At 38.6% G+C, this 25,723-nt stretch overlaps 1 protein-coding gene across 2 annotated transcripts in view; it reads right to left on the minus strand.

The window, feature by feature from the left end:
* Window positions 1–1,409: 1,409 nt before the first annotated feature.
* magi3b (membrane associated guanylate kinase, WW and PDZ domain containing 3b) overlaps window positions 1,410–25,723 on the minus strand; it is a 134,444-nt gene continuing 110,130 nt past the window's right edge. The window contains exons 7-22 of one of the 2 annotated variants that reach the window (XM_072381649.1): window positions 25,408–25,465; window positions 24,223–24,329; window positions 18,710–18,901; window positions 15,990–16,637; window positions 14,196–14,227; window positions 13,327–13,492; window positions 13,123–13,217; window positions 12,426–12,633; window positions 11,756–11,938; window positions 11,364–11,549; window positions 10,411–10,513; window positions 9,871–9,976; window positions 7,245–7,382; window positions 6,470–6,608; window positions 4,821–4,910; window positions 4,571–4,658 (exon numbers count right to left, since the gene is read on the minus strand). In XM_072381649.1, coding sequence (XP_072237750.1) covers window positions 4,861–4,910; window positions 6,470–6,608; window positions 7,245–7,382; window positions 9,871–9,976; window positions 10,411–10,513; window positions 11,364–11,549; window positions 11,756–11,938; window positions 12,426–12,633; window positions 13,123–13,217; window positions 13,327–13,492; window positions 14,196–14,227; window positions 15,990–16,637; window positions 18,710–18,901; window positions 24,223–24,329; window positions 25,408–25,465 — 2,411 coding nt within the window. In that variant the 3' untranslated portion in view covers window positions 4,571–4,658; window positions 4,821–4,860. Of the gene's footprint in view, window positions 4,659–4,820; window positions 4,911–6,469; window positions 6,609–7,244; window positions 7,383–9,870; window positions 9,977–10,410; window positions 10,514–11,363; window positions 11,550–11,755; window positions 11,939–12,425; window positions 12,634–13,122; window positions 13,218–13,326; window positions 13,493–14,195; window positions 14,228–15,989; window positions 16,638–18,709; window positions 18,902–24,222; window positions 24,330–25,407; window positions 25,466–25,723 lie in introns of both variants that reach the window. The other variant, XM_072381648.1, reaches the window with a different exon arrangement.

Genomic DNA, 25,723 nt, shown 5'->3' on the forward strand with positions numbered 1-25,723 from the left:
AAACATTTTCAATTATTGTCTGTAAAGTGGAATGATTTTGTTTCTAAAACAAACAATGATACATTTGAGAAAATTAGCTTAAAATCTAGATGTCCACTATTAGTGACATTTGAAAAAACACTGAATCTAAAATGTCTCAAAAGCATCAAGTTAAAAAGACACGTCAAAGACAACAACTCTCTTTACCTCTGTTATGAAATTACAAATGCTGACGAGTTCCACACATCATTTCATGCCAGAAATAGAACATTGGATTGAATTAAAAGTAAATTAAATTCCAGCAATTTTAGGCTGTTCATTGAATGATTAAACCATTTGCAATTCTCTGTTATTCTGCGGTTGTTAAGGCTGCTTCTCTACCACCATATTACACGTTGAAAAACTTACCATGTCGAGTCCAGTCCTCACAGAAGCTGACATGTCCATTATACATCTGAATCAGGAGGCCAGTCATCTGTCAAAGTATCCTGAACAGCTCTGCTGAAGCTCATTATCACTCACCTGGACATTCACGTGGTTGTACTGCTCAGATATGAATCTCCAGCTGTAGGGGTTCACCCAAAAGTGCTGCAGAAGATCATTGCATACAGTAATTACTGCTTTCCCCAAGTTAATGACTTTGGGTTAAATATCTGCTTTACTTCAGTGCATCTCTAAATTCCTGAACACAGTTGAGCAACAAGGCTAAATTATTACAGCAGAACATTTGACAAATAGCTTTTAATCACTGTTTTGGAGTTAAAGTGGTTTAAAGTATTTTTGGTTCAAGATAGAGATTCATTTGGGAGGCTGGAGCCTATCCCAGCGGTCATCGTGCGAGAGGCAGGGTACACCATGGGCAGGTCGCCAGTCCATCACAGATGGGTAATGCCAGTTTTTTTTTAAATTTTAAAAAATAACATTTATGAAAGATACATGGCATCAAATGCTTCTGGGGAAATAAAAACCTTATTCATTGCTGTCTTGTTTTTCTATAGCTCAGTTAGCTACCATGACAACTGGAAATTTGCCATGGTGACAGTAACTTATGCTGCTTTGTTATGTGTTATGTGACACCTTAATGAATAATCTGTCAACATTTGTGACTGTGTAGGTGATATACTGTCACAGTGCGTCATGAAGCTTTTGCTTCTTAATTCAACAAGAAAATAAAAATCCTGTCATGTCTGATTTCATTTGCTGGCATTACTTCTTTGGTCCAATGGTCTTCTTATCAACTACTCTTTGAGTCAATCAGTATGTTAATCCTCTTTAACTTTTGTAACCTTCCCTTCACACGGACTCTTGTGCAGTCCACCTCCTCCCCATTACATCTCTGCTTGATGCCCATCCTCATCAGAAGTCTGTCATCTACTCACCACCCACGTCTAGAATCCAGGGGTCCTGTTCTGTCCTCTTTGTTTAATGTGTATCTCAGTTTCAGTTACGGAAAATAAAGAATTTTTTTCAGCAAAACTTTATTTTCAGTGCATGAACAGTATACAATGTCAAGGTCATAGCCTACCCATTTTCAATTCATGATAAATATTTTCTTTTTTTTCTTTACATAAAAAAATAACAGAGCAATTTAATATACCTCTATTTTTTTCTCCCCAAAAGAGCACTCGGCAAGTATTTATAAAGGTGCTGTACAATGTACAAACATTTACATCTATTGTTCCTAAAGAATGTAGAAGATACCACAAGGATAATTTTTCTAATGAAGCAATGCAAGGCCACAGTATAATGCAGAGATGAGATACAAAATGTCAAAATAAGGGAATACAACAGTGCAGGGGAGACACAATAAAAAGAGCATCATCTGATGCAGTGAACTGCCAGTATCTGACACTCAGAGTTGGATTTATTCAAACCAACCCAACTATTGCACAAAAACTTACCACTGTTTAGCTCATAGTGCGATCAGATTTGTAAACTGAAAAGTCCTCTTTACAATCACAAACTTTAATCTCCATTCTGCTTCCATTCCTAACAAATTTATCACATATTTGCTACTATACTGCGTTCCCTGAGCTCATCTAAATACATCTTAATTTTCTAAGGTGTATGAGCAAGAGTAAAATTTCCTTTTCTTTGATTTTATCATTGTATTGTCTTGCAGCCATCCGCTCAACATACCCTTTAGTATGTAAGGTGATGACTTCTCTTACATCAGCAGCAGCATGTTCAATATCTCAATAAAACATCACACTCCCCCGGCCTTTATACTTCAAGATACCCTGGCACACAATCACACAGCAGGATAAACATATATGTACAACTAAAACCCCTTTTTTCTTTTCACAATCGCCCCAAAAAACTAGAAAAAGAACAGAAAAAAAACAAAAAACAGGGACATGACTCGCAACTCTAAAAAGCATTACATAAACTGCCATTTCTACCTTTAACAGTTAACATTTTATCAAAACATAAATTATCTTTGTTAAATAATAATAACAACACCAATGCATTGTAAAATAATAGCAATGAACATGAAAAATGAAATGCAACTCATTCTGTTATGTTATGCTACAAGGGCTGATGCAGTGCAGTGAAATTCAATAGAGCGAGAGACTTCAACACATAAAACATTCAAATATATATATAAAGATATATCTATATATTATATTTCACAATGAGACACATTGCAAACATTTGGTACAGCAGTTTGAATGCAAGTTCTATACATTTCGTGACCTAAAAAGATCCATGATAAGTTCGACAACTAACATACAATTAACGCACATTGGAAATAATGTGAAAGCTCAAATAACATGGGACAGTTTTTAAAGTCTATATCAAAATGTGGAATGGTTTGGTACAGCTACATGTACATAAAGTATTTTTTTCTATCACCTCAATAAATTTCACACTGGTTTGTTTTTATACACATGGTAAACAAGATCTCAAAACACAAGTTTCTGGTCTTTTTAATGATACAGTTCCTATGAAGATGTGTCATGAAGATCAATTGAACAGTCTAGAGTAAGTGGTAAGTAAACGCTTGTTCGATTGTATTTGAAATCTGCCTGGTGTTAAGAATGAGAATTATAAACGAGGATCTGGTTCATCCTCAGTGATGTGCAGAACACATGCAGCAAAACAAACAGAAGGACCGACGGCATGCAACTGAGCAAACCTTTAAGAAAAAGAGAGTCCAAATATCCCACAAAGAGGCTGTGAGAAAAATTAAACCCTATGATAGTCACACTGGGTGTCTACTACAGATCAGAGGCAGGGCCTTTCTTGTGTCTTTGCATATGGGTCATTGCATTGTAATGGTTGAAGCGCTGTTGGTAGTGGTTGTTCCACAGAAGGCTCCCGGGATTGGCACATTTTCACATTTCAAAATGTTTCGTCTGACAAAGCCCCAAGCGTGCCGCATGTGCTGAAGTCCCACATAAAAGATGATGAAGAAGCTGGCAAGGCAAAGGGGAGTGCTACATGCCACATGGGATATCACAGGACTCCCAAAATACAAATCTAGCCATCGTCCAAAATAATGAAAGTGGCACGCTGTTGCACTTACCATTTTTATGGAAGAACTCTGGAAAACAATCAACTGAGGATTCTCTTAAATATTCCATGGCACAGTTCATCTCCTGGTAATTCAATGTTCTGTCACAAAGGGTCACAGAGGATTTCTGCTTCGGTGAGGATTTTGGCAGAGCACGGTACTTTCCAAGGGCCTGGGCTAACAGATCCCTTTGGACTCTGGGAGGCCACAAAGTCTCCTTTATTACCATCTTCTTTGGAGTTTGACAATCTACCTTTTCTTCCTTTTGTCTCTCTCTGTGACTTTGTCTCTCTTGGTGACTCTATATCTTGAAAAAATAATGATTCCCTTTTAGTGACAGTTCCTTTACTTGTATTCTTGATATCTGTAGGTTTGCCCTTGCCATTAACATCTCTGTGTCCTGAGTCTTTACCTTTACCTTTCTCACTCTCTCTTACTTTAACAGACAATGTCCTGTGGCGGTGAGACTCTTCAACTGTCCTACTTTTAAAAATGTCTTGTTCAAGGCCAGGTCGGGTCCTTTCTCCTCTTCTTTGTGTGCATCTTCTGATCTCAAGATTCCCACCTTCACTATTTTTCTTTTCATTACCTAAGCTCTCTCTGCTGGAAGAATCCTTTAATCTTCCATGAAGGCTGTGTTGATGATCTGTGTGCTGTAGGGTTGAAATCGCCTGCTGTTCATCTTGAGACTTCTTGAGGCTTACAGTTTGGGATTTTGTATGTGTCTGAGGCATTCTGCTTCTGTTCGGCACTGCTTCATGTGCCTGAATAGCAGTCTTTTTGGGACTGTGATGTTGCTCTTTGGCTTTAGAAAATGTCTCCACGATTTTCTTTGGGCTGCTTAGCTCTCCAGAGTCTTTTGTGGGCCTTGTCCTCTTGTAGAACTTCATGTGATCAGAGGAGAGGGGAGGAAGCCTGTCTACCTTCTTGTTGGCCCACTCACCACTCCCCTCCATCAAACTTAAACCCCTGCTGCGGCGTAGCTCGCGGCCTTGTAGGGTTTTGGTGCTACAACTATGAGAATGCTTGAGTTTGCCAGAGATGGGAGAGGAAACAAAAATGGAAGCCCTGGTGGGATATGGAGAGAACTGGGGTGATGTGTCAGAGTGAAACACCTCTTCAAAATAGCTTGTGGGTGAAATTATTTTTTGATCATGTTGATCTGTAAGAGAAGCACACAGTTTAACATGAGAGCACCATATGGGCACAGGAACATGACAAGTACCAAACAAAATACTGATTCAGAATGTGAAAGAGAGCTGTAAGATAATATTTTCATAGGGGGTTAATGACAGTGGGAAAATGTCAGTAAGAAATGAATTACCAAAGATAAAGAGAAGAGACCAGATAGAGGAGTGACGATGTTAGTGTTGGTGCTCTGTATAATAGCACATAGTAGAGGAAGCTGTATTACCTGTATCAGGGGCAAGAGAAAAGCCAATGAAAGCAAATGGTTAGAGATTTAACAATAAAAACTCAGCCAAGATTGTTCATAAAAAGAAACGAGGTTAGATCCATAAAGTAAGCTCTATCAAATAACAAATGGTCACAGTTATTAACATCAGCTAAACATTAACAGAAGTTGTGATTTCAGCACTGATGTTAAATAGTTGTAAAGCAGCAAAAAGCAGTAAAGCCTTTCAGCACAGCTTTTGAGCAACTGATTTATGTTGACATAAAGTAGTGATATAAAGTAGTGTCATTGCAAAATAACAGAACACACCACACGTGACTCCCCAAAACAGCTATCTTTATGTTTGGTTCTCAAGTGTCTTCTGAGTTTCAAACTTGGCGATGAATGGCGAATGAACAGCTTTGATACTGCTCTCATCTTCTGCCATTAGACAGAATTTTTTGTCAAGACATTCAGAAATAGTTTAGAAAACAAAATTTACATGCCAGATTCTGAAACATTATCTCCAAAAAAGAGAGTTTTTAAAAATCAAACATAACAGTTTGTTCTAGGTGTGTGATAAGAAGAATAAACCTATAGAGCAATCACCAAAAAATGCAAAAAATAGAGAATATGAGCAGCAACAGTTTAGAATGCATTCCGCACCAACCCCCCCGGGCTACTCTTTGACCTGCCCTGCAGTGGGATGCCCAGGGTGACTCCCCGTGCAGAGGATACATTTCTCTATGCATTGAGTGACAGTGACAGATTGTTAACTGTTTCTCAAATAACAGCTCTAAACTGCAAACTGCAGTACCTGCATCAACTGTCCAGAAATAGCTCTGGTTTGCAGGTTTACATGGCGGAGAACAAGAAAAAGAGAATGAAGTGGACCAAGGACGATCTCCATTAGACTGAGCGTGGCTGACACAGAGTCTTATGATCACACAAATCAAGCTTTTTCAATGTGATTATTTCTGGGTAGTTTGCTAAAGGGAAAGTTGGAGATCTTGAAGTGACACACTGTCCTCAAGAACTAAAAAGCTATAACTCTGTTATAAAGCAAGGCTCCAAGCACACCTCTAGGCTGTGAGGAAACTGCTTGGAGAAGAAAGAGAAGGATTGTGTGCCATTGGTCATGTCAAGGCCACCTCAGTCAGCCAACCTCAGCCCCATAAAACATGTTTAGCTTTACAGAAATAATTTTAATTTGCAGAGCTGTGATAATGTGGCTATTTGTTAATGAAACAAAGATCTGTAATCAGGAACTTGCATTGTTACGTTTAGAAATGGTGTTTTTTCCTTTCCAGATGGTCAGTAAAATGTACTTAAACCAAAATTGTGCTCTAGAAGTTAAGAAATAAAGGACAAATGTGTATATTAGAGGGTACTGTATATGATCAATCTATTTATACCACTGAATATATTACACTGAAAGAATTATAATCATGTATTACAAGACTGACACTGTCAACAATATAGTCATTCTATAGTCTATACAGACATCAAACTGCACCAGAGAATCGAGCTAACATAAGTTAGTCCAAATGGAAAACACGAAATGTTTGAAAACTACTCACTAGCGTCTTGAGCCAGACCTGCTCCTGGTCTCAGCAGCAGTACCACTTTGTTTCCCCCAGCTTGGATCAGTTCAATAGCTCGTGTGTGGGAAATGCCACGAGCTGGCTCCCCGTTGATCTCCACTATCTCATCTCCAACCTGAAACACACCAAAGAACAACTGCCATACTCTGCAGTGCTTTGAATGCCCACTCAAACATACAGAGGCTCATCATAAAATTATGCAAATTTTATGCCGCACATGCATACAGCTTCAAGATACCCGGCAGGCACCCTCTATCTCTGGAAATGACAAAAAAACTCAGTATAAGGCATGCAAGCATATTAGTCTGTTAAGCTGTAATCACTTTTGACATTCCCAACACTCTTGTACAGGCAGTATCATGCCCAGAGATCATAGTCTGAAAAGCCATAAGATTAATTTCCACAAGGAGAATGATAACCGTCATCTAAATGAGGAAATTCAAATATAGCTGAACCATAGATAGACATTACAGGGTCAGTTACAGAGGCATCTTTCTGTAAATGATTTTCTTTTGAAAAAATATGTCTTTTATCTTTTCTTTCTTCAGTACAGTTCTAAACAGTAATCATTTTCTGTAAGGATAAATCTGTTGGATTAAACTGATATTGCACTTTATGGCAGCTGCTAATGCCAGCCCATAATCCTCCCGTGCAGACAAGTTTACGAATAATATTGAGAATTCAACAAGTACAACTAGCAGCCTTAAGAAAAGATCTTAATAATGAATGTTATGATAAAAGAAGCACTCACGTGGATTCTTCCATCCAGTTGAGCAGGTCCATCTTCAGCAAGTCTCAGAATGTACAGGCCCATGTTGTACTCTGTGCCCCCTCGCAGACTAAAGCCAAAGCCCCTGGGACTTCTCTCCAGCTCCACTGTCAGACAACCCTACACAGAAATGAAAACTCTCAATACACGCTCACACACGTACAGATACAGCCCTAAGTTTGCCTACACTCATCATTGATGCGCTGTTGGAAATATTACAGTCAATTATCTTTTTGGAGTGATTTGACATAACACAAATCAGTAGAATTGGAATGTCCAAGGAGCTCAGTGAAGGTCTGAGAAAGAAGATCTTAGATTTACTGAAGTCAGGAATGTGTCTTGGAGCTGTCTTTTGTATGGGAAGTTATGAAGAGATATAAGCACCTCCCCAAGATTTTGAAGAAGATGTAACTGTCACCCTCAGCTGGGAGGTATGCAGTTTGGATGGTAGCATCAAGACGCAGGTCTGCTATAAACTGCGCGTTACTTGAACACCGGTGACCTGTAGCTTTCGGAGTCCTGTCTTTTCAATCGATGGTATAGGTGGTGGCTTAGGGTGCCATCTACTGGGGGTACTCTACCATAACAAGTAAAAATGATCTCATCCTCTAGGTAACTTTATTAACTTCAGTTTACCTAACAATGTCAATTAAAAATCTGAATATGATCAAATATATACACATATTTCATTATGTAAGTTACTTTACTTGATTTTTAATGTTTCAATTAATATTAGTAGGTTTCATTCATATTACTTAATCTAAGCTTGAATACATGTGAATTTCTTCAAAGAAAAACTCCCTATATATTTATCCATCCATTTTCTATACTCGCTTAATCCTTCGGTTGGGTCGCAGGGGGGCTGGAGCCAATCCCAGCAGTCTTTGGGCGAGAGGCGGGGTACACCCTGGGTCACATCACAGCGCCACACAGAGACAAATGAGACACACAACCACACATACGCTCACACACACTCCTAAGGTCAATTTTAGAGACACCAATTAACCTATCATGCATGTTTTTGGACGGTGGGAGGAATGCGGTGGTTAGAATATTTAGAAAAATATTTTATTCTTTTTGCATTGTCATAAGTTTCCCTTATTATATCTAATTACATAGTACTTTTCATTATAATAGGTTGAAACTGATTTTTACTGATGTACAGCAGTAAACAGTAAATTTTTTTTTTAATATTATATAGTTTAATTGCAATTGACTGAGGGTTTGCTATCACAGAAACAAGTAATTACCTGAAAATCAACACCTTCAAGGTCAACATAAGTTTGAAGCTGAAAAGTATCCTTTTGGAAATCTCAAGGGCCAGATAAGGCAAATATCAAGTTGTTTGGCCACAGTGATAAGCACCATTAAGCATTGTGGTGCTTGCATCATGCACTCTGGCTGTTTTGCTGCTCGTGGAACAGTGGATTAAATAAAAAGGACCTCCAGCCATCAGCTTGTCAGTTAAAATATTAAATGTTTTTTTAACAGGATTATGATCCTGAACACATCTGAACTAGCTGTAGAATAATTAAAGCAGGTTAAGATTGAGATTTGCTAAAGTTCTCCACCCTTTTTCATTACAGTACATGGCCCCTTGGGGGGTGGCTATAGCTCAGATGGTTGCCCTCTGATTAGAATATCAGTGGTTTAATCCTAAGACAATAAATGTGGCCTGTAACCCTGTAGTCCAAATATATTCATCAGTCTGATAGGAGAGAAAGAGTGTGCAGCATATTTAGTATGCAGATATAAAATAAGAAACATTGTATGAGTGGATGTGTGAATTGTGAAGGAGAAACATATTGTAAAGAGCTTTGTAGAACTATGCGAAGATTAAGAGATGCAATGCAGGTGTGGAATTATCATTTACCATGAATAAGAAACACAAATAAAAGCACTTTTATGAACCTTTAAAATGTAAAACAGGTGTTTTATAAGTGTGTACTATCTATTAACTATTTTACCCAGAACAGTGGTCAAACCTCCAGCCAGCATTTGTCCAGAAGCTTGCTCATGGCAACGGAAAGTGTCAGGTCTACGTGCAACCAAATATTAGTTGCGCTGTATTTATATTTTTGACCCTTCGTACTTGCCATGTATGCCTTCTCTATTAAAATGTATGCATTCCATTATTCTACCCAAGAAGATGAATTAACTATTCACAGAAGTCATTGAAACTGCAAAGACGTTGCATTTATGTGTGTATGTCAGCTTCCAACCAAAGTCTTTTCTTTAAGCATCCAAAGGCAAATACTGTATGTATGTAGAGCTTCATTGTAGTCTTGAGATTGAAATACTGTTCTTTTATATAAATATATCATCGACACTCGATTTATTGCTTGCCTGTTTCTGAAAAAATATGAAAAATATCTGTTGAGACAAAAGTTTCCTTGACATCATTAGATTTTTTCGGATTTAAAATGTTCTTAATCATCCTTGCATGAAATAACATAATGTTATTGTGAACTATAGGACTCATACAGTACTGCATTATTTATTTTCAAATGTGCAAATGTGCACAGAGCTGTTTATGAAACTATCAATTTTAAGTTTAAGCTAATAGCTAAAACAACATAAAGAAGGTGGAACAAGAGGAGTATTTTACCTGGTTGGGACCTGTCACACACAGCGTTCCCTGTTCCCCAGGAGGAAGAGTTTTCCCGTCAGACCAGTTGACTCCATCTCTTTTGTCCTCAAGGTCCAAATTATAACTACAACAAGCAAAAGATGGATTTCATGAAAAATCTTTGTTGTAAACAAGAGGCTACAGGCCACCAACTGAAAAGAAATTATGTTAAACAGAGTTGAATTTAATGGTCTATGCTGGATATAAATGAACAAATCATTTCTGTACTGCACTGTGTTGCAGAGGGATATTAGCTTTTTGGTGTTGATTGTTAGAGACATTATTGCAATAATATCACCACAACCTAAAATATTATGTAATTCTATTTTAAGAGGAGCTTTCTTTGACCTGTCCTATCAACGCTACCTTTGTACTGTCGTCTTTAGCTAGTAGCGGGTACGAGAGTTATATAATGGTTATAAGAGGTGGTAGAGGAGTTGGTCATAAAAACAAACATAAATTAAACACATCAAATTAAAACAAAATAAAAACAAGAAAAGACACTGGAAATGTACATACTTCATACGTTCATCCAGAAGTGCTGATCTTTGCCCCATGGCTCTGTGTTGAAGAGCTGGACTCTGTTTGGCTGAACTTGCTCCAGATGGAGGGCCCTTATATTCTAAAAGACATTTTGACATTAAACCACAATCAATGTGAAACAACTAAATAAGCCCATGTTATAGAATGTTTCTATGTTTCATCTTTCATAATAATCTTAAACTGCAAAAATAATAATTCAATTAGCTTTATAACTTACTCTGCTAAATAGACTTACAACCATGTGCTATTTTGTTGACCTTCAAATTTAAAGACTGCTAAAATACTACAAAGACAAGATATCAAATGTTAATACAAATTTTCTGATGAAATATATATGTTGATTTTGAATTTGTGTCCCTTGAAAGTGGCACTGCAACAAAAACAGACAAAACTGTCATCTAAAGGAAAACATGTATAAGATCTAGAAACTCTGCTTTTTCTGGGTCAAAGCTTATGTGAAGTGAACTGAAGTGGATATGAAAACTGTTCTGTGGTCTCATTCTTTTTGCTTTTAAAATTCGATTTGGAAAATATGTAATTGTTACAGCATTCTCTTAAACAGATAGCTGTTTTCAATTCAAAATGAGCATATATTCAGAACAGAATAACTCTAAGGATAACAAGAAAAATGTTAGTAATGCTGTAGCCATGAATGATAGACCGAGTGCAGAAAAAATCCTTAAAAAATAGTAAAAACCAAGAAATCTGGTTAGTTTCAACGTTTGATATTGACATTTGACTGTAACTATGGTGGAATAAAGCATTTTTTACATTTCTGGGTACATTAGTTTGAAAAAAGTTCTTAATATGAATGCTAACATATATTCTACATATATGCAGGATTAACTGCTATCACGTTAATACTGCAAATCTAATTTCCCACTGGCAGAAAATAAGGCAAACACAGTTGTAGACACACAGATATTTACCATCCTCAGGAACCACAGTGAGGGTGACAACATTGCCAGCATCCTTGATAAGCTGAACGATGTCATTGTGAGAAAGCTCAATAATGGAGCGCCCGTTGACTGCCGAGATACGATCTCCAACGTGTAGCAGGCCACAGCGGTCGGTGGGACTGCCTTCAATGATACGGCCAATTTTGTGAGGGATGACTGAAATGGCAGATATGATGAGAAATTAGATATCAAGGCTACAAAGGCTATCCAAAGCCAAAATGTCATCATCTTCAAGACTTAATTACCTGTAGTATTGACATTTGTTGATCATTATAAAACATCTTTAAAATATATTGTGATGATAAACACGTGCCGTCTTTGATATTTATTTCAGATATTAGACATAAAGATTTGATTCTCACCTCCATGAGGTGGTTTGCTTTTGGATGTGAGGATGACAAATCCAAAACCCTCTGTGTCCTTGCGGTGGAGCGTGATGTCAAAAGACTCGTGATCCAGTGCACTGGGCATTGGTAGGCGAGGTAGCTTAGGAGAGCCGTTCACAAGTACAGGTGCCATTTCCAGTGCCTCTTCATCTGTTGCATCTGATTTGAAAGGATACAGATGCCAACAAATTTTGCATTTTGTGCAGTTCTGAATGCAATTACTTGTTCAGGTTAGTTTCCCAGAAGATTTTAACAGAAGAGTGGAGCAGTGTAACAAAAAACCTGTACAACGATGACCAGTGGTTATTTTTACCCAGAGTTAACTGCATAAACATTTCAGAATAAAGATGATAAATCCCTCAGATTTGATCTATTCTTGACGACCACAGCATTCTTGTTTATGTCAAAATATAAATGGGTCAAATGACTTTGAGGCCTTTTTTCTGAAAACAGAAGCATAGTGATCACACTTTTATCCAAAGCAACATACACTGGTAGGCAGTCAGAGCAAGGGGGTCTTGCCTGAGGACCCCTACAGGAGATAGTACCTTTCACACAGGGAATTTGAACCCATATGAAAGGTGGCAATCTTACCACTACACTATGCTGTGCCATGCAGCTGAGAGTTGTCTGGCTTATCACCCACCTCTGTAGATGACTTTTCGGCGAACAGTCAACATAACCTGACCATTACGAGCAGCATTGGTCATCAGGTCCAAGACCTGCTTGTGCGAACGACCTTTCACCATCACGCCATCAATGCCAATGAGCTCGTCTCCTGCTCTGAGACGACCATCCTTCTCTGCAGCTCCATTGGGCACAATTGCCCCAATGTACACCTGGGGAAATACATTCTGATATGGAGTTAATAACAAAAAAGTGGCCTTTAATAACAGAAATTAAAGTAATAGTGAAAAGATAAGAGACCCATAAATCAAGTTCAGCTCCCTAGCTCTAATCTCTGCCACCATAAAAAAAGATTCATACTCTTGATTTTGCATTATTAAAAACCTAAAATTATTCCAGGTTTAAATTTCTAGACATTTTTTGGTAGATTTTAGAATGCAAAAAGCTACAGTAGATGTTTATTATATAAATCAATCATTTATAATCCAAACGTTAAATGGTGTGCTATGTTCTGACATATAGTATACCCTATGGTGCCCAAATTATTGTTAGAAGATTGTAGCTCTCTATAAATGTAGCTTATTTACCTAATATGAAAACCCTGTTTCATATTATAAAAATCTGTTTTTCAAAATATCCAGATCTACATCTTTACATAATAAAATTCAATGAAACATATGAAGTCTTAAGGTTCCAATCTCGCTATAAATACTCACTGGCTGCTGTGGGCCTTCTCCTCCCAGAACACGGAAACCAAAGCCTGTTTCAATGTCTCTCTTCAGAAAAACATCAATGTCTTTGGTGTGAGGCTCTGTGAATGAGTAATATTCCATCACTACTGTGTTGCATTGCAATCAAGTTTTCAAGTTTTACAGAACAAAATATTGCAAAATAGCTTCTGTGAATAAGTCTATACTTACGTCTGCTCTCCAACAGGGCTTTGGATTTCAAGTACATCTCTGTGGCCTCTCGCTTGGGGGAGTCAGAGGAACGCAGAGTGCTTGTGTTGGAGTGGTAAGGCAAAGCTTGTGGCGCTGCATCTGGGATGGTGTCCAAAGTTTCTGTGCTGGCTGTCATTTCCTGTCTCTGACAACAAATACAAGCTGTGTCACAACCACGTGTTGCTTAAAGTTAAATTATTTTGGGACAAGACTATCTCTATGAAAGTTTAGTTTTTGCTGTTTTTTTTCTAATTCTATCGCACATCTATGAAGGACATCTGACGCTTATTGAAAATCTCAACAGCTCATTATCTTAGATAAGTGGCTGAGCATCTAATGGTGATAAATTACAAAGGCCGCAAAGGTCACTTCATTTGCCGTTTTTAATAACATAGACCATTTTCAATTTCTATTTTTCCTATTGTTCTGAGGGCTATGCATTGGGATTTGGATGTAATATGAAATCCATGGGAGAAAGTAAAGATTTCCCAAAGGCTGAGGCAGGCTTCTTCGGGCAGAAAGGGCAACTTCTTTATCTAAAACTGTTGTATTAATGATACTGCCATATCTAAAGAGGCTCATCCATGCCTCATTACCACTGCAATCCCCAGACAATAGGCCAAAAAATATGAATAGTGAAAGAATGTAATTAGAGACTGTTTTTGAAACCAAACAAAAGAAGGAGCCCAGAAACACAATCGATATTCAAATTTATTGCTATCATTTAATTTGATGCAACAGAGGCTTACTGGTTAAGCTGAAGGACAAAACGCTTTGAATCAAATTGATTGATATGGCCCCACAGGGAAACAATAGTGAGGAGAGAGGGAAAGATATGTTTTACTCACAGGCTTTAGAGTCTTAACAGGGGATGTCTGACCTATGGAGAGACAAAGACAGACAACAGGAATATTGTTTTTAAAAAATGATACTATGTTTTGGAACAACTGTCATTGAATCGCCGTCCACCAGGTGGCACTGCCTCTCCGACTAAGAAACAGCAGCAGTCAACTTGAAAACATACCAGCGAGTTCTCAAAACTCAGAAGGTGTCATCTCCAAAGAATGCTCCATTAGCAAATATTCAACCATCCATGAGATTAAAGATACATATGGAATATAGAGGTAGTACATGATCTGAAGAGCTGAGCACATACGGTAAACCTACTTAAAAGCAGGGTGAGGGCATGAGAGATTCATGCATATAATTCCATGACTGATCATTCTCTTCGCCCTCGCTATTCGCTCTAGAGAACACCCACGTGTTTCATCTCAAGCATTCAGATCGTTCCCTATAGATATTCTCACACAGCCCACTTCCGTTCTCCTCAACTTCCTGCATTAATCGAATTAACAAATACTTCTCTGGAGCCTGCAGCCCTCTGTATTCAGACTAACACTTGGTCTGATGAGAGGTTAATGGAACTTGATGAACTGTAAAAGGAAAGACAATGCAAAATGTTTTTATGCTTCACAGTGAAATTCCTAATCCAACATCAGAATCACTAGAGGCATTAAATAAGAGGTATGCTTTACACCCGAATCACACCCAACCACACCACTCCTTTCCTTTTGTCCAACTGTTCTTTTTCTCATCAGTGATGTCTGCCACTCACACACACACACACACACACACAAACGAGGAGTCTCCTTCAAGCCAAATCCATTGTCTAATGAGGGTTAAAGCTGGCATTAGCTCTTTGGCTGTGCAGGCGGAGTAGAGCCGAACCTAGATATGCTTCAACTGTGGAGTCATGCACTGCGTCAGTGGAACAGGACATGGCGATGATGACACAGCAGTCAGTGTGAGTACTGTGGGTTGTTTGGAGATGAAGGAAAAGGGTTCAGGCATGGCTATGGGGAGGAGGCCCCAATGGACCTTGCCAGTGTAGCCATTTGCCATGGATGTTTAAGAGGCCATGAATATAAAGGCATGGATAAATCCCCTGCGCTCTGCTGATGATCAAAGCCAATCCCGGGTTCATCGATTTGCGTAGTGAGTCCCTTGGGCAGCCAGAGATGGAAGCAGGAGACATGTGAGGGGGTCTCTCTCTCTCTCCTTTCTCTGCTACTTGGAAGCATGCACATCCCCACACTTATGTAATTCATGCTCTTAGACTTGTAACAGAGATCATTACGTCTTACTGGGAGTCATCATAAACAGAGGCGGTTTGAATGGAGGCACCGAGGAGGAATCCTTGAAAAATAACGGGATAAGTACTTTGCATATGTAAAGAAGCTCCTTGTGATGGTAAGAATTAAGCTCTGACAGACTGAGTCTGATAATCACCCACACTAGCGAGACTTTCAACAACTAAGTGTCATCACTCAGTGTCCCCAAACCAGCCACAACACCACCTCATCTCCAGTTACTAGCAGCACTCCAACCTCCCTGCCAATGGGCATTGTTAAAGTTGTATTGACAGTAATAACAATTCTGTAACACACAAGAGAGTATAACAGAATGAAACAAAAGACAGGGAGAATGATAAGAAAAACAAAGCCAAAGTGGCAAGAGAGAAAAAACAACAATGGACATTCAGCTAGACAAAATAGATACACACAAACTGTTTATAGACTGACAGACACATAGAGGGACAGTAGACAGAAAGATAGAGAGTTATTATTGCCTCAGTCTCTCACCTCCTCGCAGAACCACCACGTTGACCTCACTGCCCACTGGTAAGTCCTTAAGGATGTCCACCACTTGTGCATGGCTAAGTGTTTGGACATTTTGCCTGTCGATCTCCTTAATGACATCTCCTTTCTGTAGACCACGGCACCATTGGGCATCCAGTATCATTTTAACTTTCTGGCCCAGAGGGCAGTCAGCAATGGCAAACCCAAATCCTCCAGGTCCCTTGACCAGCGGCACGCTTACCAGCTCTGGCTGAAGCATTCCTGTGGCCACCTCTCCTCGCTCCGGCTGCCTCCCGTTGGGCAGAGCTGCGACAACAGGCCGACCACTGGCGTCTGTTGTAACATAGTGGAGCTCCTGTGATGAGCCGTGGAGGACATCCCCTTTCACCAGCAGTGGTTGTCCATTGATGAGGGGCACGGCTGTCACCACCTCTCCACCATGCAGCGCCTGCTGGGGCTGACTGCCTGGTGGAGGAGGAGGAGGGGGAAGAGGGTCGTCGCTACTTAGGTCCACATCAGGAGGAAGAGGGTAGCCACGACAAAGAACTATATCCACATATTGGTTAATGGGGATGGACTGGAACATCTGCACCACCTCTGGATGAGTTTTCCCCAGCACACACAACCCATTAGTTTCAACAATCACATCACCTAGAAAAAAGGAGAAAAAAGAGAGCAAGTGACAAAGGAATTTTCCTCTGATATTTAATCTAGACATCAATGCTCTATATTCTCTGAAAAATGCTTTCTACCTCCTTACTCAGACATATCTTTCCCCTGAAATGTCTCTTTCCTCTTCGCTGCTCTATCGTATTTTCATTTTGGCAGCTCCATATGCTGCTTCCATTTCCTTTTATCTCATTCACTCTGACTTCATTTTTGTCTCTCGTCTTCTCTCTCTACCTTGTTCAGCAGACCTGAGCAGGACTCCCTGCCACAACTGTACTGAGCTAGAATGAATGTGGATTTCTGTCACATCAGGATGGTGTAACCATCACACATAAATATAGTCATGGAAAAAACAAACCCTTATTCAATTCTAAGGTTTTATGGATGTAATAAAAATGATATGGTCCTCAGCAGATCCTAAAGTTAGCTTAATACACAGATGAACAACAAAATGTGATACATTACACTGTGTCATTCATGTAACAAAAACTAAACCAAAATGCAAAACAGTGTGTGCAAAACAAAGTACACAGTACCTGCTCTGGAATTAACAAGAAATGTAGTAAGTCTGGAGTGTTTAGGTGCATGTCAAAACAGGAGGAAAGAGAACAGAAGCAATTGTTGCTGGATTTTTCTTATAACCCATTTCCAAACAATTTGAAAAAGAGAAAAGTGAGAAAGATTAGTCAGAAGCAGAAAACATTTAGGATAGTTGCCAATCTTCCCACGAGTGGACACCCCACAAAATGCCCCATGATCCAACTGTGCAGTGCTCAGAGAAAAATGCAAAAATAGAGCAACAGTACTGTGCAAAAGTCTTGAGCCGCAAGGAACAAGACTTGCTTGCAATCTTTTAAAGCAGTCTTAAGCAATAGTTTTCTAGGCTTTCTGAAGGTCTTCCAGAGTTTTTTTTATGGGACATTTACTCTGTTTTCACTCATTTTTAGTTTCGTCCTTGTGCTGAAGCATTTAGCATTTCATGACATTGTGTACTTAAAACTAATTGAAAATAATGAAATTGGACAAAAGAAGTGGAAGGCATAAAAAACATCTACATATCTGGCAGATTAGCAGTGTCTGAATGTGATGTATTGATAACATCCTGAAACAGGACCTGACAAATGCATTTGATCCATCTACTGTATGCCAGGTTTCCGGGTTAATAGTTGTACCAAAATATCGTAGTCAAATATGAGGCCGTCTGTCCGACAACTAAAGCTTGGATGTAACTGGATCATGCAAGAGGACAATCATCCCAAACACAGCGGAGCAGCAAATCCACAACATTGCTGAAAAAGAAAATAATCAAAATGCTGCAATGGGCCAGTCAAAGTTCAGACCTCAACCTGAATGAAATGCTGTTGTGGGACCGTAAGAGAGCTGTGCATATATCGAATAACGCTAACTAAAATTAACTGAAGCAATGCTGTAAAGATGCGTGGCCAAAAATTCCTTGTGGCAAACTGATAATGTCATCATTGCCAAAATAATTACTTTATTGCTGCTGAAGATGGTTCTGCAAGCTAATGAATCATATGGTGTACTTAGATTTATACATCCTGCTTCTGCACTGTAGCTCAGTTTATGTAAAATAAATGATAGTGTTACATAACATGTGTTGTTGTTCATCTGAGGTTGTATTTACAGAATTTTAAGGGCTGATGAGGACAAAATATCTGTCCAAATATGTGAAACCTTCCAATTAAAAGTTGGTGTATTTTCTTTTTCACATGACTGTGCACAGCTTACCTCAAACATTAACCGATTATTTGCTATTAAACTAGGCCTTTGACAGTGCTAGAGTTGTTTTTATCGCCTTATTGAACCATGGGACAGTGTCAGACTGGAGGTAGAATTAACACCTCCAGGTGTATCACAGTAACCTATTTGGTTCTGTAAACTGCAAAATAATTTTCTATACTATTGCAGAAATTAGCACTTATAAACTCCTAGATCTTTCTGCCATCTAAATCAAGTTTTAATACGCGACCTTGCTCTATTTTGTATTATCCTTTGCTTACTCATAGACAAGTATGTATAGATAGTTTGCTCACCAGATGCCATTTTGTTGTCTTGGGCAGCGGGGCCGTCACTTAGCACATTTTTCACCTGCAGAAACTCATCTGTGCGGTCTCCTCCTATGATAGTAAACCCAAAACCCTGGGAGCTTTTCTTCAGAGCAGTGTGGTACATCTCCCCCTTTAGCTGGTTGGGGTCTGCAGTGAAGCCAAATGCTCCTCCTTTACCTGTACACAAAAGAGAAATGTAAACATGTGTGTATTGTGTTTTTCCATGTGTGAAGCATCCCTCTGAGGACGCCCTTTACGAAGAAAAAGTGTTAGTGAATGATAGGCTTTGTGAGCCTTGAATACAGTGCACCACATCAAACGCTGCAACACAAATTAACAAATTTATATCCCTCTTGAAAGGCTGCAAAATCCATCCATGTCTGCATTGAACCTTAATTATACGCATTATGGGATGAGAATCAACATATCAATTAGTGATTTATAATTAACAGGCATGATGTATATTTAAACTCAATAAACCCACCAGCAGAGACCTTTTTATGTAAAACTGCCGAGAAAGGAATGCAGATAGATAAAATGATAAAATTCTAGCTTTAGACACTAATTTATTTGCTTTCCTCTATTACAACACTGTAGAGTGGAACAGGGATACAGCACCTCTGGCAGTCTCTAATTCAGCGTATTGTCATTTTGTCCTTTACATATCTAAAATAATGAATCGAGAAAAAAATAAGCTTTGCAATTGTAGATTTTCTATAACTCGAGTAAGGAACAACTAAAGGTCAGTGGCAATTTCAATATGGACCGGCAGCTTGGCTGTAGCATAAGTAATACACAAGATAGCCAACTGTAAGGGTCACACTGCATTAAACTGAGCAGCTTCTTTATCTGGCAGTTTTGTAGTATCAGCACTTTAGATCATGGACACAATCTTTTTTTTTCTTGCTGCCCGATGGTCTGTAGCCTGCACAGCATTATTACTGTGAATCAAACGTAGTAAAACTGAAATAGGCCGGTGACAAATTGTGCACAATCCTGCAGCTGTGCTTTGTGCTAAGAGAGTGTGACTGTGGTGCTGGTCTCTCCAATTGTGACAATAATAAACGCATTTCATTACAAAATGTTACCAAGAATGTTAACATTATTTCACTTCTACTATGTTCGTTTGAGATGTGCCGTTTCATTACGTTAGTATATCTATGTAAAACCTATAGTTAAAGATATGGTGTCACTCCTTTCATTGCCAACAAATCCAGCTTTACTCCATTTTAAGTCCTTGCTGCTGACGATGTAAACTTTTATAAAAAGGTAATTATATAAAAGCTAAATGACTACCTTAAATAGCTGGGTACAATATCTTGTTGCTAATGTTACACACAACGAATGAAATATTACTTTTGTTTGGCAGTATTTTTTCACACTATTGGTGCACCAACAAATTTTTATGTTAAAAGAATTATGCATGTGGGAAAGGCTGTAAGGCTCAATAGTTGTAACACCTGTCAATGATAATGAATTATACTCATATTGTGATGTGTCGTTTGAAATATGCAGCTTAAACGCTTTCTCAGATGACTGCCTCATCTGAGAACAACTGCTGTGCTATGGAAAGCTGAGGCTTCATATCTTCCCATTTTATTCCCACTTTATCTCTTCCTGCGACCTGCATGCGCCGGGTGATTAAACAGTCACTTCAAACAGCAAAATGCATTCTCATATCTAGTTTCCAAGATCGCAACAACTTCCTATTCTGGCTGGTAAGCAATAACTGTGTTTCCCTATCAGCTTCCTTGGTTTTATAAACACTCTATAACTTTCAGAGTGTGACAAGAATTTAAATGCAGGCACTTTTAAACTGGTTCACCAACTATAAACAACCACCACAGAGTGGCTATGAGTGTAGATTATCAAAGTCAGCGTGGACTCCAGATGTCCACTCTGCTGCGTGGATCTAGCAAAGCTTATTTACATAATTGCATTCAAATTGCCTGATAAACTCAGCTTGGAATTTTTTTTTCTTCTCCCCAGGGAGTGCTGAAATAACCATTTGACAGCACATCTGTGTGTAAAAACAAAACAGAGATACAGGAAGGTGAAAGAGAAGGAGACAGGCTAGCTCAAATAAGGTCTTCAAGCCAAGGTTTGAAGGCAGAAAACCCCATCAAATAGCCCTTTTAACTTCTCAGATTGAAAATTCCCTAAAACTGCTACTATTTAGAGGAAAAAATATGTAACTTTTAACATTGCAAGACTTTCTGGCACACTTGTATGTGAGACAGTTGTCTTTTTGGTTAACAAAAAGTGGACATGCGGATGTGCTGAAAAACAACGCTCTCATTTCGCATTGGAGTGGGACAGTTGGTTAAATTCCTGGATTGTGGAGGCAAGTAGCTCAAAAGGGGTAGGTTTACTGGCCTATATTTAAAAAAAAAAATGAAAACTGTGGATATTATGGCAGGGTAAATAAAAAGTTTTCATTAGAATTTTTTTGTCCTTTTTTTGTTGAATTTGATAAACACTTTCTCTGAACTCTGGACATTCCCTGCATTCATTTTAAAAGTGGATACTCCTTTAATTAAAGGGTTTGCAATAAATTGATTGTCTTAGGGGGCTGCACTGTGCTGTGGTGGTTTGCAGTTGCCTCACAGTAAGAGGGTTCCTGGTTTAAATCACAGGCAGGGCCCTTTCTGTGTGGAGTTTGCATGTTCTCCCCATGCACGTGCCCACTCTGGGCACTATAGGTCCCTCCCACTGTCCAAAAACATGCCTGTTAGGTTAATTGGATATTCTAAAAATTGACCCTTGTAGAGTGTGAGCATGCATAGTTGTTCCTGTAGTTTATCTCTGTGTAGGCCCTGAGATGGACTTTGGACCTATCCAGGGGTGTACCCCATCTCTTGCCCGATTGGGGGATTGGCTCCAGCCCTAGTGACCCTGAATTGGAATAGACTGATGGATAGTTATATTAGAAACTGTATGTTCAATGTATGTTTACCACTGAGCCAGTCACATTTGAAACACGTTTTCTAAGACAAATGGTGCAAGACATTGTTTTATTCTTCATTTATTGTTTTATTCTTATAGAAGAATTAATAGAAAGATTGCACTACAAAAAGTACCACCATGATATGAAATATTTAAACAGCAACAATCTGGACGATAATTGTTATGATAGTAGAAGTTAAAATCATTAAAATCAGAAATTCATTTAATATAACTATGTTAGGATTAGAAAATGTAATTTTGCATTGGTTTATCTTTGTAAAGTTAACTGTTTCTATCTATACAGTGGGTCTTATTTTGGTTTAAATAACATTAATTGCCACTATAGATAACTCCCAGGGAAACTAATTTCTTAGAAAACTGGAAAAATCTGTACTGAGCCTGAGGTGTAATGCTGACTGATGATGATGGTTTGGTTTGGTTTCATCATAGGAACCTTCTGACAGCTCAGTAGGTTGTGTAATCAGTAATCAGTGGTGAAATGGCAGTTTCTACAGTCCCCTCACACCTGAGCAGAGAGCTGTCTGATTATGCTTGGCCTCTCTAACGTGCTGTTCCACCAGCTGTTGACACATGCACTGTTAAAAGCCGGCCTCCTCCCCTTCATTTCTTTTACTCCCCTGAATTCCTGCCAGCACTATGAGCTTGTCTAACTTCACTGCAGCAGCACTATCATTTATTATACATTCATTGTAATGAAAACATTCCTAATTCATGATGTTTGTTGCAGGAGATAAATGGCTTGTCAACTTAAAGAAGAGGCCATAACTGGAAAGCTGACAAAAAATTGTAGTTCATGAGCAAACTAGTGAAGACAGGGCTCATTGTGACAATCTATTATTGTTTGAGGCTTCTTGAAAGCTGACACAGTGAACTGACCTTGCACGAAATTATGGCACTCCCTGCTTTCTATTCCCAGGAAACATATTTATCAAAGCATGCCGACAGAGGTGAAAAGGTCACGCTAATATACAGAGCATAAGCCAAAGTAATTCAATTAGTCTCGCATTTTAGGCAATTAGCTGATGCTTATGTTCAAAATGATTAACAAGGGATAGGAAAAAGGAATAAGCTCAGTGAAAATGGTTATCAATATCGAAGAAAAAGTACTCCAGTTGTTCTTTCAAGCTTTACAAAATAGCAAAGGGAAAGAAGCACATTGTTAATTAATAAAAACACATTAAAATGAGAATTAGTCCAAAGATTTGCAAAGAGAGTAGCAAAATATAGACAAAGCAATAAATAGTTTCATTATTTCACACGACTTGAGCCTAACTGGAATTTCTTGTTGTTTTTCAGCAGACAGACAGAGACAGTGCGCATCAGAGAGCTCACTAAAGTAATTAAAGTTATACATGTATTTACAAGTCTTATAAACCAGAGGGTGTTGTCAAAACTCCTGAGACAGGATGGGGTTTTTAAAGGTCACTGCAACACATGTTATAATAGTAATACAACATTTGCAGGTTTTCATAAGTGCAAAATCTATTTCTGTGTGTCCTTCACAGTCCTCTACAGTTGTGACGTGCTGGAAGTTTTAGCCATGGGTGTTACTTCGTTGATGCACTGTAGTGTTGTCTAGTGTAGCGGGAAGGATATGTCCCTTGGGCATGTTGTAGACGAGTGCATGCATGTTACTGCAGTAACGGCAAAGGACAGGCTCTGGGTAATGAGTCATAATAAGAGGAGCTCAGGTTGCAGCATTGTGACATTAGAATGCAATGAGGCTAATGTTAATGAATGCCACAACAGTGTCTTGCGACCATCTTATCCCCAATCAGCAGAGCAGAACAGACTGCCGAGGCTCTTGGCAGCAACCAGACTAAACTAAACCAAAGTAAAGTAAAAACCATAGTTCTAATCGAAAGTTGTAATGTTATATATTATTTTTAACTGAAAAATTTAGTTTGTCTTGTTTTTAGTGCAAATGTTGTATATAGGGTTTTCTAAGGAAAAGTAAATTACTTATTTCAAGTTGGTACAGAAGGAGAATTCACATTCTAAAGGCTAACTTTGCATTATTGTTGTTTGAATTAGCTACATTTTCCTATTTTAAATGCAAGCATGTTTATTTTCAGAAAATTAGACCTCAACTTTAGGTTGCCATGTCAACTTTAGGTTGCCATGTCAACTTTAGGTTGCCATGTCAACTTTAGGTTGGGACAACAGTTTGGGACAAAGGAAAACAAAAATAAAAAAAGGAAATGGCAATAGTTTTCTTACTGAATATACTGAAATTGTACAAATAAAAACTAAATAAGTTATAATTTGGCTGGATATGACTGCCCTTAGCTTAGTTAATCTTCTGTTTCAAAAGTACACAGCAACAACAAAGCAGCTTTATTAACTTTTTAATGTAAAGTTGATGTGATTTATCTACTGTTTATCTAACTCTTTCAGGTGTCTCTTGTCATATTATAGGGCAGTTAGCCTGTTTTTCAGCCCAGTGTCACAAAGTAATGCTCTTCAACCCAGCATTTTACACCAAGTGACATTAGAAGAGGGAGACATGTTGTTCAGTGCTGTTGTCATACCTTGAGGAGTTGCTGCTGCAGCTTGTTGGATCGCAGCCGTTTCCTGGTTCAGCTTCTTCTTTGCCTCCAGGACAGGATTCTCAAACTGAGTTTTCTGGTTGATGTGGCTTAAAAAAACAAAACAGATTTAGAATAAATAGGATAGACTTGGAATCACTGCAGTTAATAATGTATGCCCCAACCCTTTTACAGAACCATTATTTTTATATAGAGGGATGCTACAACAGAGAAAGCATTTACAAATTCAAAACCATTGCACACATGTTAAGGCCTGGCTTGTATCATCCTTATGTGGGGAAGCTACTGTGGCTTTTAGCCACTTAATATTGTAGGAAATGAAGTCTCGACTGCCAGAGCCATCCAGTTTCTTCACAACAAGGTAAACAGCTTGTTATCCCCCTGGCATATAAACCAGGGCTATTGTTTCACAGTGAGCTCATTTCAAACTAAACACTGGCAGCTACAAGCTCCATCTATATGTCATTGACTCTCCTTGACCAAGTAGTACAAGTTTCTCTCTTGTGTCACCTCCGCCTAGGAGGTTTTGATCTACAGCCTGAGCAATAAAACAACACGAGCCTTTCATTTTTGTTTCATCACAACAGATTGTCAGCTCTCCTTCCAGCCTGCCCTCTGCTGCCTCCATGCCTTCTAGTTAAGAATCTCCCTATTTTTCTTAGCTGCTGTTGAAGCTAATGGCAGTTTTATTCATTTTCTACTGGAATGGTGAGCACAAAACCATATTGCATACAGACAAATGTACTAACAACATACAAGGACCTATACACAGACTGTTCTATACACACAAACCTACTGACACAGAACGCAGTGAGAGCACAATCAGTGTTGTGTTTATATGCAGTTTTAGTTGGCCACCCACTGATAAACCATGAGAAAATCTTAATCAAACTCTTCCAGGTAAATGCTTCCTCTCTGCATGTTACATAACTTAAAACCTTCTCACATAAGAAGAATAAAATGAGCCCTGTGCTAAATCCATATATTTATTTTTAGACAGAATTGATTTACACCAGCCCAGTGCCAATATCCAGAGAGCATAGTAATATTCACAATTGTTTTTATCTCTAATGTGCATCTGGAATAAAAAATGGAGATACAACTCTCTGCAGTGTTTGAGATGGTGGCTAAATTTGGAAATTACATTAACAGAATCATTAAACTTACTCAACATAGTATGTGCCGTACTGTGGGTCATCAATTTTCTCCCAGCCATATGGTAACTCTGTAAAAAGAAAAATAATATGCCATTGTGTCATAAAGAGATGCAAATAACAGCCTAGAAAGTGGATAAACAGGCACAATATTCAGCAGACATCTGGGAGCTGTAACTGGTTTAACACAATGATGAGACTGAAGTAGAAAACAGTGTGTTTTTACTGTTTTGACTTGGTTTTTGAGCATAGGAAAGTAGGTATGGAAATAATTACAATAATATAGAGCACATTTTTGAGGTTCTCAATAAGCAGACTGGCTTGAATGA

This window comes from Leuresthes tenuis, unplaced genomic scaffold (genome assembly GCF_036924035.1).
Source record: "Leuresthes tenuis unplaced genomic scaffold, fLeuTen1.0.hap1 SCAF_3, whole genome shotgun sequence".
NCBI classification, from domain to species: Eukaryota; Metazoa; Chordata; class Actinopteri; order Atheriniformes; family Atherinopsidae; genus Leuresthes; species Leuresthes tenuis.